This window comes from Pleurodeles waltl, chromosome 6 (genome assembly GCF_031143425.1).
Source record: "Pleurodeles waltl isolate 20211129_DDA chromosome 6, aPleWal1.hap1.20221129, whole genome shotgun sequence".
In the NCBI taxonomy this organism is placed as follows: domain Eukaryota; kingdom Metazoa; phylum Chordata; class Amphibia; order Caudata; family Salamandridae; genus Pleurodeles; species Pleurodeles waltl.
In genome coordinates this window covers 1,671,035,992-1,671,055,454 of record NC_090445.1, presented here as the reverse complement: position 1 = coordinate 1,671,055,454, position 19,463 = coordinate 1,671,035,992, and the positions used below count along the sequence as shown (strand labels likewise).

Genomic DNA, 19,463 nt, shown 5'->3' with positions numbered 1-19,463 from the left:
CTGGTTGATCAAAGCCAAGTCCCCGGAGCTTGTGTTGCATCATCTGCAGTCAACAACCCAGTTGTTGTTCGACCTGGGCTTTTCGGTGAACGTGCCCAAATCTCACCTGGAGCCCTCTCAGCGCCTCCTGTTCATAGGGGCAGTACTGGATACAACATTGAGTCGAGCCTTTCCTCCGCCTCAGCGGATTCAAGATATTCAGGAATTGGTTCCAATGTTTCGAAATGGAGCGGTAGTTCCAGTCCTCAAGGTCCTTCGTCTGCTCGGTCTGTTCGCCTCCTGCATTCTGTTGGTCACGCATGCTCGCTGGCACATGAGGGCTCTTCAGTGGTGCCTCCGAAGGCAGTGGTCTCAACACAAGGGAGATTTAGAAGGTACTGTCAAGATCTCCAGAGATGCTGCTGTGGAATTGAAGTGGTGGATTGCGGGCAACAATCTTTCACAGGGAAAGCCGTTCGCGCAGTCGCCACCAGTGGCCCCGGTAATAACTGATGCTTCCACCCTAGGATGGGGAGCTCATCTGGGGGATCTGGAGATCAAAGGGCTTTGGTTTCCAGAGGAACAGGTGTTTCATATCAATCTGTTGGAGTTACGGGCTGTACGTCTGGCTCTCAAGGCCTTCCTCCCATCCCTTCGTGGTCAGTCGGTACAGGTCCTGACGGACAATACTACCACGATGTGGTACATAAACAAACAGGGAGGAGTAGGGTCGTACCTTCTCTGCAGAGAAGCTCTTCGGCTATGGTCCTGGGCAAAGGACCATCAGATTTGCTTGGTGGCAAATCATCTGGCCGGGGTCTTGAATGTACGTGCGGACAGTCTCCGTCGCCAATTCTCGGCAGACCACGAGTGGCGTCTCCATCCAGATCAAGTCTGTTTAATCTTCCAGATGTGGGGGTTTCCTCGGATAGATCTGTTTGCCACTCGAGAACGCGCATTGCCCGTTATTCTGCAGCCTCCAGTATCCGATGCAGGGAGCGTTGGGGGACGCGTTTCAGATAACCTGGTGCGACCAGTTGCTTTACGCGTTTCCCCCCATACCCTTGATTCCTCGAGTGTTGAGAAAAATTCGCCAAGACCGGGCCCAAGTCATCTTAATAGCTCCGGATTGGCCAAGGAGGGTATGGTACTCCGACCTTCTCCAACTCTCACTGTGCCCTCCGCTCCGTCTCCCTCTCAGGGCAGACCTCCTCTCGCAGTCGCAGGGGCAGGTTTTATACCCCAACCTCCAGAGTCTGCACCTACATGCTTGGAGATTGAACGGGGCAACCTGAGTTCCTTCTCTCTCCCGCCTGATGTAGTGGATGTTATCTTAGCGGCCAGGCGACACTCCACTAAATCTATCTACGCTAATAGGTGGTCTAAATTTGTTATGTGGTGTGGAGAGAGACAGATTGATCCCTTACATGCTCATCTGTCACATGTTTTGTCTTTTGCACTCTCTAGCGCAGAAAGGTTGTGCAGTGGCTACCATTAAGGGTTATTTGTCGGCCTTGTCAGCCTTCATTTGTCTTCCAGACCAACCGTCGTTATTTAAATCCCCTATTGTTCTCAGATTCTTGAAAGGTCTTCTGAATCAATATCCTCCGAAACCATTCGTTATGCCTCAATGGGATTTATCCTTGGTCCTGACTTTCCTTATGGGGTCCCCTTTTGAGCCTATGCATTCTTGCCCTTTAAGGTATTTGGTTATTAAAACAGTATTCCTGGTAGCTATAACATCTGCAAGGAGAGTGAGTGAGTTGCAGGCCTTATCGGTTAAACCCCCTTATATAACGTTTTATGGGGATAAGGTGGTGTTGAGGACCAAGGCTGCTTTCCTTCCGAAGGTTGTTTCACCCTTCCATTTGGCTCAGACAATCACTTTGTCCACGTTTTATCCTCCGCCTCATCCTTCAAAGGAGGAAGAAAGACTACATCGCCTGGACCCAAAAAGGACGTTGAGCTTCTATATTGACAGAATGAAGGATATCAGGCTGGAGGATCAGCTGTTTGTCGGATACGTGGGCAAGAGGAGAGGAAAGGCAGTCCACAAGAGAACACTCTCCAGGTGGGTTGTTCTTTGCATTAAAATCTGTTACTCTTTGGCAAAGAAAGATCCGCCTGAGGGCATTAGAGCTCATTCCACCAGAGCTAAGTCGGCCTCTTCGGCCTTGGCCAGGGGTGTTCCTGTGGTCGACATCTGCAAGGCCGCAACTTGGTCGTCCCTTCACACTTTTGTGAAACATTACTGTTTGGACTCTGAGGTCAGAAGGGACGGTCATTTTGCACGGTCAGTGCTGCAGGATTTCTTGGTTTGACCATTTAGGCACCCACCGCCGGGCGTGGTACTGCTTTGGGACTCTATTCATTAGGTGAGGAATCCACAGGTAGTTGTATCCATCAGAAGAACGAGTTACTTACCTTCGGTAACGACTTTTCTGGTGGATACATTAGCTACCTGTGGATTCCTCACGGTCCCACCCGCCTCCCCGTTGCCTTTTTGGTCTCTCCAAGCAATCCTTGAGTGTGCTCCTTTTGGTCTTCAAAGTTGCAATACATTTTGCATATATGATATTTGTATATATGTGTATATTTATATATGAATCTATATATATTGTGTATATACATGATTTGTATGTATAAATATATTTATTTGTTTAAAAAAAAAAAGGTTATATTAAATCTACAGCTATTTTATTGCAATGTTGTGTGATTTACAATATTAAGAGATGTTGCTTTGCTCTTTCATTGCATTGGGTTATTATTATTCTCATGCACGTAAAAAATGTTGGTACTGTCATCGGCACGTCGGCGAGGACCTCTTATTGCCTGTATGACGTCAGACGGCGTCGCGTGGGCAAGAGTGACGTCCTCGTCGACGTGCAGAGACTAGTAAGAAGATTTCCGTCGAATGCTGGCGCCATGGGAGTATTCATTAGGTGAGGAATCCACAGGTAGCTAATGTATCCACCAGAAAAGTCGTTACCGAAGGTAAGTAACTCGTTCGTCAGTGGGGTGGTGTGAGCGCTGTGGCAGGTGGTGCAGGTGAAAGGTCCTAATGTGGAGCATGGGTCGGCACAGTGGCCGTGTCTGTTGCGGCATCCAGGTCGAGAGTGTAGAGCTCAGTGATGGTGTATCTTTTGGGGGGGGGCAGGAGTTGTGGCACTGGGTGCGGTAAAGGCACAGATGGGCTTGCCTTTGGTGCGCATTCGATTGTCTGTATGACAGACTATAAGCCACTAGTCCACCTATTTGCAAGCATCTCCCAACTCTTACTCACCCCTTCAGATAGAAAAGTTGGTAAGTAACTCCAAAAGGTACAGATTTTTGATGGCCTAATGACTGAACTCCATTAACCAAGGCAATAACCTTTCAAGCCACCTGAAGACCCCACTATATGAAGACAGACTGCATTAACGTTACGGAAGAATACATTCAGCTCATCAGGAAAGTAGCCTACCCATTGTCAGTGTTGATTAAAGAACTGATCGAAGAATACTCCAAAGAAGAGTGCCTTCACAAGATACACCAAGTAATTGAGAAAGATCATGAAGCCACTGCTGTCCAATTTCAGAACCTAAGGTGGTCTTATTCGTGACAGTCCCTTCAAGCTAGTTTAATATCAGAAGAGTTAAACCCAGCCATGGCTGACCATAAGGGGCCACCAAAACCGGTCCTAAAGACTGTGTGAGAGCGTATTTGAGTTGGTCCAGCAGGGACATCAAGGAGTGGCCAAATAAATCGGAGAAAAACAAATTTGCAGGCATGGACAGTCCCATGAAAAAGACCTTGCTCGAGTGCTCACCGTGAATGCTCACCAGTGGAGCGGAGTAGCCGGCCCCAACTATTGAAGCAGTGTGAATCATCTTGGACAAAGGTTAACACAGACTTCTGCACCTTCCAGGGTGGGAGCAGGTGTTTGTGTTCATTGATTTATGCACAAAATTCCTTGTGTTGGAAATAGTGTGTTCATTGGCCTTTGAACATGGGAGACTAAAACTGGAAAAGGAATAGTCCAGGATATGAACATTTACTATTGTCCGGACATTTCAGGCAAGTGAGTTCCAAAGCTATGTTCAAAACATAGGGACACACTATAACACTCCAAAGGCCGCAAGCCAGTATGGAAGTGGAACAGTTCATCTGAATCCTAAACAGAGCACTAAGAACTGGAATGGATAAGTACGATGCTTGAGAATGGTCCCTCCACAAATCTGAATCGTAATCTCCACCATACATTGGGCTCCCTCCTCTGCTACTTAAATGGCACCTGAGAGAAACCATCATGACAGCCCCACAGGGGCATCCCACCTCGCTATACTCCAAAGTATGCCACCAATAACAAGAGAACACCAGTGGCTCAACAAGTGTGTGAAAGTTGACTTTGCTGCCTAATAGTCAAATAGAAGATAAATGCCCAACCAGGAATCAACTTACATGGTGGAAATTTCAGTTGATGAAAAACGCCCATGGACCGAGCAAACCCCCAGAGAGAAAATTAGATCTTCCCCAGCAATACATTTCAAATATGTCAGTGACTCAGAGCAAAGGGGTGATGGCACGCCATTCATCAAGGAGAGAACCCCACCACCACTGCCAATAAGTACGCTAGTAAGTTTACCTGAACAGATCCCAGGTTAAGTTATGAGACAACCTCTACCTCCTCCCATTCGTCAAAAAAAAAAAAAAAAAAGATTGCAAGCCCTGCCAGAGTTACAACTTGTGGCCAAATTCTACACCAAACTAAAGGCTCACTTTGTGGTAACAATTCCCTTTTGAATATGTTAAAGTTGACCAGATTAGGTCTAGTTTTAACAAAAAGTGGGAAGAGATGTAGTGAGTGTCCAGGCCACCAACTGAGGCGCAAATTTTTGTACCCCACCGAAGGCCAGACATAGTCAAGTGTAGAAATAAACTGGGTAGTGACCAGTCATAGTCCGTCCCAGCCAATACATACCATTACAATCATCATAATGTCTTGTGGAAATTAGTATATGGATTATGTAGAAGTCCTATTGAAGATGCATGATGTACTTAGCAATGCTAAACAGAAATTAGATGCACTTGAATGTTTCTGATATGCCCTAAATGCAATGAGCATTATAATTTTGGGTATGTAAGTTTTGAATATCGTAGATGTTTATAATTTTTGAATAGCACTTTACCTGCCATGTCTTAAAGCATTAGACAGCACAGTATTTGGACTGTTGTGCCACATTTTCATCAGATTGCTTAGCTTTGTGTTTTATGAATAGCAATGTTTTAACACTTTTGAAGGTAGTTTAGAATTTGTAATGGTTTGTTTTGATTTCATAGATTCTGGACTCTGATTTCTGATTTACATCTTTTTTCATAGTTGTTGGTTTGGACTTGTTTTGCAGGAATGGGAGGTTGAAGGTAAAGGTTTTTTTTAATACACATACTATGTAACTCCATCTCTCTGTATCCACGTTTATGTTGGATTTCATGTTCTAGTAGGATATCTTGGTGTGTGATGAGGGTAAAATAATAAGCATTGGCAAATATTTGTAGTTGTATATTAATTAGATCACTGTTTACAATACTTGGTGTTATTTGTTTTACAGACGAAGCACATATAACCATTTAAGCAGCTGGTTGACAGATGCAAGGAACCTAACCAATCCCAATACGGTAAGTTGTATGACAAATGAAAAACAAAAGCCCCCAAGACACAGCACTATTCTAGAATTTTGTCTCAAATGTTATATTTTTCTCTGTGTTTTCTGCTTTCCTCATTGTTATGCAAGCTTGATATACCGGGTGTATGATATATTTAGTAATGAGGATGATTGTTTTTCTCAAAGAAGAGCTTTTTCAAAAGGGACTATGTTATTTAGAAAGTGACTGTTTATGCCTTGTCACAAATTGTATGCTACTTGCTGAATACTTTACTTTTCTTGCTCTTGTTGCAGGTTATCAATTCCTTTAAGAGGCTAAACATTGTTTTCACTGCTAGTGGTGCCATTGTATGTTATGACCTAAGGCCATCAACAATCTTGTCTCACTCATTTCAAGAGTGCTCTGAGCATCTAAACCTTTTACCAGGTTTTCTGCTCACTAATGTGGAACGAAATGGACTCTTTGTTTTGACTATTTTCTCAAGCTCCTCCAGCTTTTTACATAACTGCCATGTGGGCTGTTGTCCTATGTAAGAGCTTAAACTAGTCCATGCTTTTGCTATAAGACTGTGCATACTGGGAATTTTAATCACATTATACTTACAATGGGTAAAGAGAAACTGCAGAATCCCGAATACAACGTTTTGAATCCATCATCCAGACTTAGGGAAGGGTTACACAGGAAATTAGTTAGTTGGCTGTCTTAGATGTAGGTGAAACACAACTTCTCTTCCAGGGGATTCACATTAGTCATAAGCATTGAATAGGACATAATAGTGTGTGTGTATAAATGTATGTATATATACACATATATGTATGTATGTACGATGGCACGTGTAGCTGCAGGTACACATGCTTTGCATTATCCTGCCATCTAGTGTTGGGCTCGGAGTGTTACAAGTTGTTTTTCTTCGAAGAAGTCTTTTCGAATCACGAGACCGACGGGACTCCTACCTTTCGGCTCCATTGCGCATGGGCGTCGACTCCATCTTAGATTGTTTTCTTTCCGCCATCGGGTTCGGACGTGTTCCTCTTCGCTCCGTGTTTCGGAAAAGATAGTTATCCATCGGAAAATTCGACTGTATTGTTTGCGCTCGGTACAGGGTTAGTGCTAGCACATCGACACTGAAGAAAGAAGAGCTCCGGCAGCCCTTTGGGGCTTCCACTCCTCTGCGGGGCCTGGTTGGCCCGACCGCGTCCATCTTCAAAGCTCATGGACCGGACCCCCTTCCGCTTCTGCCCCAACTGCCTCGCTAAGTATCCTTATACAGACCAACACTTGGTCTGTAATCTGTGTTTGTCCCCCGAACACACAGAGGATACTTGCGAGGCCTGTCGTGCATTTCGATCCAAGAAGACACTGCAGGATCGTAGAGCTCAAAGACTTCAGATGGCGTCGACTCCGGCCAGACACACCGACGTCGAAGAAGAGGAGACATTCTCCATTCAAGATTCTGACTCTGACGAGTCTGAGAGTGAGCAGCCGAAGACTCAGCAAACCGTGAGTAAACCAGCCCCGGCAAAAACTCACTCGAAAATCGTGAAGGCCAAGGGGACGCCACCGCCAACAGGCCATGGCTTTACCCAAAAACACGGTGACCAAACATCGGCACCGAAAAAGGCCTCCCAGCAGCCAAAAACATCCGACTCCGGTTGAGAAACCGAAAAAGACTGTCAAAGATTTTGGTGCCGAAACATGCATCCTCAGAGCCGAAACAAAGCTCCTATACAGAGGAACAAAGCCTTTCCACACACTTACAAGGCCACAGATTTGAACAAGAGCTGGGCATGGGAGAGCCTGACCATACCCAAAGAAGGCTCCATATCCAACAGGACATGGGGAAAATCAGAACTCTTCCTCCAAACAAAATGAAACGGAAGCTCGCATTCCAAGAGGTGGAAATGCAGCCAAAGGCGAAAGTGGCAAAAGTGAAACCACCACCACAATTTTCGCCACAACAATCGCCAATACAGTCGCCCCATTTGTCCCCGGTAGCAACACCCCCAATGATGCAGCTACCAATGCACACAGGGATGAGCCAAGATGACCCGGATGCATGGGATTTGTATGATGCACTGGTCTGACAATAGTCCCGAATGCTACCCGGCAAGACCTTCACCACCTGAGGACAGTACTGCTTTACATGCAGGTGGTTTCCAGGGCAGCTACATTTCATAATGTAGCATTGCATGCAGAGCCCATAGAAGATGACTTCTTGTTCAACACCCTGTCATCTACGCACAGCCAATACCAAAGCTTGCCAATGCTGCCAGGCATGTTAAAACACGCTAAACAAGTGTTTCAAGACCCAGTCAAAGGCAGAGCCATCACGCCTAGGGTGAAGAAGAAATATAAACCTCCCCCTACTGACCCTGTGTACATCACACAACAGTTAACTCAAGATTCGGTGGTAGTAGGAGCAGCCCGGAAGAGGGCGAACTCACAAACTTCTGGAGACGCACCACCGCCTGACAAAGAAAGTCGGAAATTCGATGCAGCAGGCAAAAGGGTGGCAGCACAAGCAGCCAATCAATGGCGAATTGCCAATTCTCAAGCTCTTCTACAAGATACGACAGGGCACATTGGGAAGGTGTTGAATGAGATGTTGCATTTCATCCCAAAGAGTTCCAGAAACGTGCCCAACAGGTTGTCGAGGAGGGCCAAACTATCTCCAACAACCAAAGAAGGTTGGCTATGGACTCAGCAGACACGGCGGTCAGAACAGTAAACACGGCGATAACCATTCGGAGACATGCATGGCTACGGACCTCTGGATTTAAGCCCGAAATTCAGCAGGCAGTGCTAAATATGCCATTCAATGAACAACAACTATTTGGGCCGGAGGTGGATGCAGCGATAGAAAAACTTAAAAAAGACACTGACACGGCCAAAGCCGTGGGCGCGCTCTACTCCCCACATAACAGAGGCATTTTTAGGAAGCCGCAGTTTAGAGGGGGTTTCGGGCCCAAACCACAGAGCCTTCCACCTCACAAGTCAGACCCACATATCAGGGACAATATCAAAGAAGGAGGCTTTCGAGGACAATATAGGGGCGGACAGTTCCCTAAACCAAGAGGGAAATTCCAGAGCCCAAAAACCCCACAAACTAAACAGTGACTTCAATGTCACAAACCCCCACCACACAACACCAGTGGGAGGGAGACTTAGAAATTTTTACCACAACTGGGAACACAACTACGGACTCATGGGTCCTAGCCATTATCCAACATGGTTATTGCATAGAATAAAAAAAAATTCTAGCTATCGCGTCAAGAATTTTAGATTCTATTAAGGACACGGAGGCAAGGATTATGCTTCTCTTCACTTTACTGACAAACACAGCAGCCAATGAAAGTGTAACCATTCAAAAAACTACAAATTCCATGAACCCCAGTCCACCAATCATGGGTCTTTACTGTGCATAAATAGCCTGAACGCTATAGTCCTTCCTCTTTCTTTGCGAAACCAATTCAAACGTGCATTATAACTTGCGGAACTTGACAACGAACTCCATCCAGGTCTTCTGAAACAATCACATAGACGTTGGAGATTATGATTGCACCTGCGGTAATCCATCGGAGAACTCACGAAGTCGTGTTAGATGTTCCTGAGTGAGACAAAAGATCAAACTAATATCGAGATATACCTTGGGAGGGTATTTCATACACATTTTATGCTATAACCAATCAATATTCATACCACCCATGCAATAAATTGTGTATAACTGGTGGGATAATCCTCGCCTCCGTGTCCTTAATAGGATCTAAAATTCTTGACGCGATAGCTAGAATTTTTTTTTTATTCTGTCAGGACCGGAGGCTTCGGATTATGCTAGTTTAAAGTCTATTAACTACTTCTGACACTACATTGACTATGGGTTTGTGATAAAAAAAACCTTGAAAGTGGAATCATTTGACCAGTCTGCCACAGCCATAATATCCTCTATTCTGATGGATACAACTACCTGTGGATTCCTCACCTCATGAATACTCCCATGGCGCCAGCATTCGACGGAAATCTTCTTACTAGTCTCTGCACGTCGACGAGGACGTCACTGTCTCGCACGCGACGCCGTCTGACGTCATACAGGCAATAAGAGGTCCTCGACGACGTGCGGACGTCAGTTCCCTTTTTTCCGTGCATTCGAAACGGTTATCTTCGAGGGAGCAACTGTTACTCTTGCGGTTACAGTGTATATCTTGCTGCGTACTCTTTCTCTGTGGAAATAATGTCGCAGAGAAAGTCTGGATTTAAGCCTTGTCGTGAGTGTGGAGGCAAGATGTCGGTGACGGATCCTCATTCCGATTGCCTTTGGTGTTTGAGCTCCGACCACGACGTCTCGACTTGTGATTCGTGTCAGCACATGAATCCGAAGGCCATTAAAGAACGCGAGGCGAAGCTGTTTATGGCCAAGTCAAAGGAGAAGCATCACAAGAAAAAGTCTTCTCCAAGACATCGGCGTCATCGAGACTCCCGGCGCCGTAGAGAATCTCGGCGTCATTCAAGGGAGGCTCGTTCCAGGTCTCCGGATCGGCGCCGGAGGACATGGGAGGTCAGCCCCACGGTGACGCCGCATCCTTCGACGCCGTTGCTCTCTCCGACGTCTCCAACTTCGCCTGGACAGGCATCGGTGATTGAGGTATTGGAGCCTCAGGTGTTTTCTCCGGCGCAGACGCCGAGGCTGGCGTCGGGGTCGCCTCCGAGTCAGGCACCCCAGTATCCGGCTTTTCCCACCCCTGGAGCCGATAGTTCCGCATTCTTGAATGCGATGTATGCCATCTTCCAACAGATGGCTCCAGGGGGTGCTCCGGCTGGGCCTTTGGCCTTTTCTTTGGGTGATCCTGCGCCTCTTCGGCCGGCACCCTTTATGCCCTTTCTCCCGTTTGGGAACGTGGGCTCGGCGCCAGTGTCGGCGCCGGTGGCCGCTCCGATGGCTTCGGAGGGATTGGCCCCAGGGATTTCCATCCCGTCGACGTCGAGATTTCGGCCTGTGACTCCGGTGGGTCCATCCGTTTCATCTGCTCTTCATGCGGCGTCGGTGGCTTCGGAAGATCGGCGCCGATCTCAGACTTCGGCGGAGGTGTTGTCGACTCCGCGGATTGAGCAACGACTGCATTCAAGGAGGCGTGCTCTCCGGGTACTAGAGGAGCAGGAGTACCAACGAGCCCTAGAGGAAGGAGAGCTAGAGGACTCGGGTGATGGGCTGCGTGGACTGGAGTCGGCCAGTGGGCTGGACACTTCCCCTGAGTGGGACCTTTCGTCCCCGGGGGAATATACCGAGGAAGCTGCTTCCTTTCATACAGTGGTACGGAAGGCAGCTAGTTTTTTGGACCTGCCTTTGCCGGTGGTGGAGGCGAAACAAAACCTTTTGACAGAGGTGTTGCATCCGGCCTCAGCCGCGGCGGAGCCTCTATTACCTTTTAATGACGCTCTGCTGGATCCGGTTTTAGAGGTGTGGAAGAAGCCGGCATCTTCCCCAGCAGTTCACAGAGCCGTGGCCAGGAGGTATCGGACGGCTCCAACTGATCCTGGTTTCCTATCTAGGCACCCTACGCCGGAGAGCTTGGTTGTGCAGGCCTCCTGTTCGTCCAAGTCAGCGCCTGGTTCTTTCCCGACGGTGCCTGGGGACAGAGACTCAAAAAAGCTAGAGGCGCAGTCGAAGAAGATTTTTTCGTCCTGCAGTCTGGCGTTAAAAGCCACTAATGCGACCTGTATCCTGGGGAGGTATATTCATGCTCTGATGGATGACATCTCCTCTTCGTTTACAGAGCTTCCCCAGGGTCTTTTGGATCTTGTCTCTGATGCCCAGGCTGCTGCGACCCAAATTATCCAGACGGGACTGGATACCACCGACTCGGTAGCCAGAGCAATGGGCACAACTGTGGTGGAAAGGAGACAGGCCTGGCTCCGTAACTCGGGCTTTTCGGCAGATGTACAGTCCACATTGTTGGATCTCCCGTTTGATGGGGACAAACTGTTTGGGGCCAAGGCTGATTCGGCCTTGGAACGTTTTAAGGAGAGCAGGGCCACGGCTAAGTCGTTGGGACTCCAAGCTCCTTCTTCCACGGCCTCTTCCAGATTCTTCAGGAGGTTTCGTGGATTTGGGCGTGGCTCTTCCTCCTCTTCCTTTCGGGGAAGATATCAGCAACCTGCCTCTTCCCATCCCTATAGATCTTTTAGGGGGAGGGGTAGGGTCCGCACCAGGGGAGCCTCTCAGCAGCACTCTGCCTCTTCCTCATCCTCTGGCGGGGTGCAGCAGGGGAAGCAGCCTTAGGCTTCCACCATTTCCCACTCACTCCTCTCCTGTAGGGGGAAGATTACAGCATTTTCTCACCAAATGGGAGACTGTTACGTCGGACACTTGGGTTCTCAGTGTTGTGGGAAAAGGCTACACCCTTCCCTTTCGGGAGTTTCCGCCCCTCATCCCGCCCCGCCCTTCGTATTGTTCACAAGAACACCTCCTGTTGCTAGAACAGGAGGTAGAAGTCCTCCTTTTAAAGGGCGCGGTGGAGTTGGTCCCGGAGCAGGAAAAAGGGGTCAAGGAGTTTACTCAAGGTATTTCCTGATTCCCAAGAAGGATGGTCGTTTGAGACCAATTCTGGACCTGAGGATCTTGAATTGGTTCCTCAAGCAGGAAAAGTTCAAGATGCTGACCCTAGCACAGGTGCTTTTGGCGTTGAACATGGAAGACTGGATGGTGTCTGTCGACTTGCAGGATGCTTACTTTCATATCCCGATACTCAAGTCACACAGGAAGTATCTCCGGTTTGTGGTGGGATCGCAACACTACCAGTTTGCGGTCCTTCCGTTTGGTCTTACTTCAGCACCTCGAGTCTTCACGAAGGTGATGTCGGTGGTTGCGGCAGAGCTCAGAAGGAAGGGGATAGCAGTATTCCCTTACTTGGACGATTGGTTGATCAAAGCCAAGTCCCCGGAGCTTGTGTTGCGTCATCTGCAGTCAACAACCCAGTTGTTGTTCGACCTGGGCTTTTCGGTGAACGAGCCCAAATCTCACCTGGAGCCCTCTCAGCGCCTCCTGTTCATAGGGGCAGTACTGGATACGACATTGGGTCGGGCCTTTCCTCCGCCTCAGCGGATTCAAGATATTCAGGATTTGGTTCCAATGTTTCGAAATGGAGCGGTAGTTCCAGTCCTCAAGGTCCTTCGTCTGCTCGGTCTTTTTGCCTCCTGCATTCTGTTGGTCACGCATGCTCGCTGGCACATGAGGGCTCTTCAGTGGTGCCTCCGAAGGCAGTGGTCTCAACACAGAGGGGATCTAGAGGGTACTGTCAAGATCTCCAGAGATGCTGCTGTGGATTTGAAGTGGTGGATTGCAAGCAACAATCTTTCACAAGGAAAGCCGTTCCAGCAGTCGCCACCAGTGGCCACAGTCATAACGGATGCTTCCACTCTAGGGTGGGGAGCTCATCTGGGGGATCTGGAGATCAAAGGTCTTTGGTCTCCAGAGGAACAGATTTTTCACATCAATCTGTTAGAGTTACGGGCTGTACGTCTGGCTCTCAAGGCCTTCCTCCCTTCCCTTCGTGGTCAGTCGGTACAGGTCCTAACGGACAATACTACCACGATGTGGTACATACACAAGCAGGGAGGAGTGGGGTTGTACCTTCTCTGCAGAGAAGCTCTTCGACTATGGTCCTGGGCAAAGGACCATCGGATTTGCTTGATAGCAAACCATCTGGCCGGAGTCTTGAACGTGCGTGCGGACAGTCTCAGTCGCCACTTCTCGGCAGACCACGAGTGGCGTCTCCATCCAGATCAAGTCCGTTTAATCTTCCAGAAGTGGGGGTTTCCTCGGGTAGATCTGTTCGCCACTCGAGAGAACGCGCATTGTCCGTTGTTCTGCAGCCTTCAGTATCCGATGCAGGAAGCGTTGGGGGACGCGTTTCAAATGACCTGGTGCGGCCAGTTGCTTTACGCGTTTCCTCCCATACCCTTGATTCCTCGAGTATTGAGGAAGATTCGCCAAGACCGGGCTCTAGTAATCTTAATAGCTCCGGATTGGCCAAGGAGGGTGTGGTACTCCGACCTTCTCCAACTCTCAACGTGCCCGCCGCTCCGTCTCCCTTTCAGGGCAGACCTCCTCTCGCAGTCGCAGGGGCAGGTTCTACACCCCAACCTCCAGAGTCTGCACCTACATGCCTGGAGATTGAACGGGGCAACCTGAGTTCCTTCTCTCTCCCGCCTGAGGTAGTGGATGTTATATTAGCGGCCAGGCGACACTCCACTAAATCTATCTACGCTAATAGGTGGTCTAAATTTGTTGCGTGGTGTGGAGAGAGGCAGATTGATCCTTTACAAGCTCATCTATCGGACGTTTTGTCTTTTGCTCTATCTCTGGCGCAGAAAGGTTGTGCCTTGGCTACCATTAAAGGTTATTTATCGGCCTTGTCAGCCTTCATATGTCTTCCAGACCAACCATCTTTATTTAAATCCCCTATTGTTATCAGATTCTTGAAAGGTCTTCTAAATCAATATCCTCCAAAGCCATTCGTTATGCCGCAATGGGATTTGTCCTTAGTCCTGACTTTCCTTATGGGGTCCCCTTTTGAACCTATGCATTCTTGCCCCTTGAGGTATTTGGTTTTAAAAACAGTCTTCCTGATAGCTATAACATCAGCAAGGAGAGTGAGTGAGTTGCAGGCCTTATCAGTAAAACCCCCTTATACAACTTTTTATGGGGATAAGGTGGTGTTGAGGACCAAGGCTGCTTTCCTCCCGAAGGTTGTTTCACCCTTCCATTTGGCTCAGGCAATTACTTTGTCCACGTTCTATCCTCCGCCTCATCCTTCCAAAGAGGAAGAAAGACTGCACCGTTTGGACCCAAAGAGAGCGTTGAGCTTCTTTATCGATAGAACAAAGGATTTCAGGCTGGAGGATCAGCTGTTTATTGGATACGTGGGCAAGAGGAGAGGAAAGGCAGTCCACTATCCAGGTGGGTTGTTCTTTGCATTAAAATATGTTACTCTTTGGCAAAGAAGGATCCTCCTGAGGGCATTAGAGCTCATTCCACCAGAGCTAAGTCGGCCACTTCGGCCTTAGCCAGAGGTGTTCCTGTGGTCGACATCTGCAAGGCCGCAACTTGGTCGTCCCTTCACACTTTTGCAAAACATTACTGTTTAGATTCTGAGGTTAGAAGGGACGGCCATTTTGCACGGTCAGTGCTGCAGGATTTCTTGGTTTGACCATTTAGGCACCCACCGCCGGGCGTGGTACTGCTTTGGGACTCTATTCATGAGGTGAGGAATCCACAGGTAGTTGTATCCATCAGAAGAACGAGTTACTTACCTTCGGTAACGACTTTTCTGGTGGATACATTAGCTACCTGTGGATTCCTCACGGTCCCACCCGCCTCCCCGTTGCCTTTATGGTCTTGCCAAGTAATCCTTGAGTGCGCTCCTCTTGATCTTTGAGGGTGCAATAGATGTATATATATAATATATTTATATATATATATAGGTATATGTGTATATATCTTTATGTATATACTTGGTGTGTGTATACATTTTAAAAGAAAGAGTTTTATATATATATATATGTACATAAAAAGATTTACAGTTATTCATACAATGTGGTGTATTTTTACAATATAATGGATGTTGCTTTGTTCTTTCATTGCATTGCCTGGTTGTTCTCATGCACGTAAAAAATGATTGGTACTGACGTCCGCACGTCGTCGAGGACCTCTTATTGCCTGTATGACGTCAGACGGCGTCGCGTGCGAGACAGTGACGTCCTCGTCGACGTGCAGAGACTAGTAAGAAGATTTCCGTCGAATGCTGGCGCCATGGGAGTATTCATGAGGTGAGGAATCCACAGGTAGCTAATGTATCCACCAGAAAAGTCGTTACCGAAGGTAAGTAACTCGTTCATCTGGCTCCAGTAGCAAAAGCTTTTGAGGCCATGCTTCATCTAACTGAGTGAGTTCCAAAAACACTTACATCAATACCAGTTTCGGCCAGTAACCACTTAACCCAACGAGCCAAAGTTGCCGCAGTGACTGGACGAAAGGGCTTTTGTAACGAAATCAAAACTTGCCCAAAAACATTCTGTCTGAATTCTCTTGTGGCATCTTCGTAAACTTTCAGACATTGAACAACACACAGCTTCTTGTTGTGCGGGAAAGAGGGGTATGAATATATTTTGATGAAGTTTTTGTACGTCTAGAAATGGAAGAGGATACTCCTTCCGGAGTAAATACTCTACCTGATAAATCCAGAGCCTTAACATCCGAGACTCTTCTGCAGGAAAGCAAACATAGTAACATCGTCAATTTTGCAGATAATTGTTTGCGAGATAAGCCTTCATTATCCGGCCAATTTCTAAGGAATGGTAAGACAATGTTAACGTCCCATAAGGAAGTATATTTCGGTTACAGGGGTTTTACCATACGAATACCTCTAAGTAATTTGCAAACTAAGGGGTGTTCTCCAACCGGTTTCCCCTGGATGTGAGGATGACCAGCCGAAAGAGCTGAGCGACAATTGTTAATTGTCCTATATGCCAAACCTTGGGAAGCCAATTCAGAAAGGAAATTGCCTCTGACATGAATTTCTGACCCCAGGGGATCCAAACTCCTTGTATTGCACCAACTTACCCACTTCCTCCAGGCCTGTTAGTATCTTTTCTGAGTGGAAGGGGCCCAAGACTGTGATAAGAAGAACATTGCTGATTTCGAAACTCCCGGCACTTGCCATCGTCGCCTGAAAGTCTCCAGGCCATCCGGTTTAACAATCCCTGCAGAATTAGAGGATGAGAACTGTTCAACGGATCCGTGAGAAGATCCACTGACCATGGAATCTTCACCGGAAGGTCGCACGACAAGTTCATTGCAGAAGGGAACCAGGGCTGAGCACTCCACAGAGGAGTTATTAGAATGATTTCCGAGCGTTGGCGATGCACTTGTGCCAGGACACGAGGAATCATCACAAAAGGAGGGAAGGCATAAAGAAGATTCTTCGGCCACAACTGAAGGAAGGCATCCGTCCCCTTTGCCTGAGGGTCCGGTCTCCAACTGAAAAAGCAAGGGACTTGCCTGTTCAATCGGGAGGCAAATAAATCCATCAGACATGTCCCCCAACAAAGTTGAAGGGCTTGAAAAATGTTTGGATTGAGCTTCCAGTCGCTGCCATCCCGGAGAAATCGCGAGTTCCAATCCGCTGTTGTATTGGTAATGCCCGGAATGTATTCCGCCACCACTGAAATCTTCTGACTGAGGCAAAAATGCCAGAATTCCTTCGATATCTCTGCTAGGATACGAGACCAGGTCCCCCCTAGGCGATTGATGTACCTGACCGCGGAAACATTGTCCATCCGCAGAAGGATACAACAATGAGCCCGGCGAGGGGCAAGGGACTTGATGGCAAAAGATCCTGCAAGGAGTTCCAGGCAATTGATGTGGAATGCCAACTCCCCCTGAGACCATCGACCCCCGGTCTCCACAGGGCCGCAACGTGCCCCCCAGCCCCAACAGCTGGCATCTGACTATCACCACATCCGGACTGGAAGGAAAAATCTCTCTGCCATTCCATGCATCCATGTGGTCTAGCCACCATGACATCTGTCTTGGCTTCTTCCGAAAGGGGAACTAGTTCCGAGTACTGAAGGCCCTTTTGAAGGTGGAGGATCTTCAACCTCTGAAGGGCTCTGTAATGTAGGGGGCCCGGAAAAATCGCTTGGATGGACGAAGCGAAGAGTCCGACAAGGCGTGCTAGCGTCCTCAATGATATAGTCCGAGAGGCAAGCTCTCTCCTCAATTCTTTCTTGATCAGGTTCCGTTTGCTGATCGGAAGAACTAATACGGCTGTCAAAGAATCTATTTGGAACCCTAGGAATTCTACCTTCTGAGCTGGGATTAGACAAGACTTCTCGGAATTTATGACAAACCTGAGGTCTTGGAGTAATTGCAACGTCCAATTTAGGTGAGTCAGAACAAGATCTCTGTCTTGGGCCATAATTAGAATGTCGTCCAGATAAATAATTAGACGCACTCCTCGTTCTCTTAAAAATTGTACCACTGGGTGCAAGAGTTTGGTGAAGCACCAGGGTGCTGAGGAGAGGCCGAAGGGAAGAAGCCTGAACTCGAACCAATGGGAACCCCATTGAAATTGGAGGAAACGCCTGTGAGGGGCAAAAATTGGAACTGAGCGGTAAGCGTCTTTGAGGTCCAGATGCACCATACAATCTTTGTCTCTTAAAATATCTCTGAGGAGGTGAATGCCCTCCATCTTGAAATGGCGATACCCCATCCAAGAGTTGAAATGTTTGAGGTTCAGGACCAATCTGGCTCCGCCGCCCTTCTTGTGGACTAAGAAGATTGTGCAGACGAAGCCTCGAGGGTGAGGGGGGAGGACAGCACTACGGCTCCTTTTTGAATGAGCAAGAGTATTTCTTCTTCTATAAATTTGCGATCTGCGAGGGGGGAAAAAAGGCGAGGCATAGGAGTCGATTGCCTCGGAGGGGCGTAAAATTCTAGATGAAAACCCTGAACTGTCTGAAGAACCCACGGATCTTGTGTAATTAACCGCCAGGCTGGGAGAAAATACTGTATCCTGCCCCCCAATATGACCTCTTGAGGAATGATTCTCACCTGAGTTTGTTGTCCTGATTGGAGTTACCTCCACGATATCCTCTGGAGGATCGACCACGACCCTGTAGCGATTGGGGTAGAAGTTGTGTTGGTCTGAATAACTCCCACGGTTGCCTTGAGTGGCGTATCTGGAAGCCTGATACCTTCGGCCTGACGCTTAGCCCCTGAAACATCTAGCCCGGATAAAAAGAGCATTGTTGAAAACCTTCTTGATGTTGGATTGGGATTTGTCGAGGGCTGTGAAGGTAGCCACATACTTGCTCAAATTGGAAATTAATTTATCTCCAAAGAGCATACCATTGGCCGAGGATCCTGCCTCATTAGTGGCCAATTATGCCAGTTTTGGATCTAAACGAATGAGGAAGGAGCGTGTGCGTTCTGTTGACATGGCGCAGTTGGCATTGCTGAGTAGGCAGATTGCTCTCTGCGCCCATTGTAGTATTGCGTCCGTGTCTAGTGGAGCCTCCGTTTCCTTAGATTGAATGGCTAGATCTAATATTTTCATTAAGGGACCGGACACGTCCAGTAATTTGTCCAGGCACGATCTATACCCTTCTTCGGGTCTTTAGCGAACTTCCGGAGAAAAGTCGCCATGCTGGGATCTAACTCTGGTGTTTCGGCCACCTTACCGAGAAGGAATGGTCGAGGACATTCTGACCGAAGGGTGTTGCGCACCTCCTTCTCAAAACTTTTACGTAGCCTATCCTGGATGTAACTGGCGACCTCTTGGTTAGGAATCCATTCGGTGGAGCGAGGATGGATAATATCCTCGGGTGAAAATAAGAGGTTCTTGCCTTGAGGGGGATTGCTCTCGGGCATATTATGCTGTGTCTTGCGCTGCTTTTTGCGCGGTTGGGGATCTGCCTGAGAATAGTCTGAGTCTGATTTTGAGGAAGAAGGATCATGTTAACTAGAATGTTGCCTCCTTTTGGATTGCTGCCTCGCCTTCTCGCCGCGGCCCTGCGCGGCCACGTCAGGGCCCATCGCTGCTTTCGCCGGTGCGCTCTGCCGGGGGGGGAAGGCCTCTCCCCTCGTGTCTGGCCTCGAGCGGAGCGCGGCGCAGCCCGCACAGGTCGTCCCGAGCCTCGGGCAGGATATCGGTTGTCGCCCGGGACTCCCGGTGTCTCCGCGCAGCCGAGTCTGGTGTCTGGGCGACATCCATCTGGCGAGAAGTATGGGTGACCTCTGCAAAGCAATTATTTGCTAAGGTGCTATGCGAGGAGCTATTGAGTTT

At 48.1% G+C, this 19,463-nt stretch overlaps 1 protein-coding gene across 1 annotated transcript in view; it reads left to right on the top strand.

Moving 5' to 3' along the window:
• Positions 1 to 19,463, top strand: part of RAB14 (RAB14, member RAS oncogene family) — a 227,694-nt gene that overhangs the window by 98,877 nt on the left and 109,354 nt on the right. Inside the window, exon 6 of the mRNA XM_069241660.1 lies at positions 5,568 to 5,634. Within this exon, the coding sequence (XP_069097761.1) occupies positions 5,568 to 5,634 (67 nt within the window). The remainder of the gene's footprint in view (positions 1 to 5,567; positions 5,635 to 19,463) is intronic.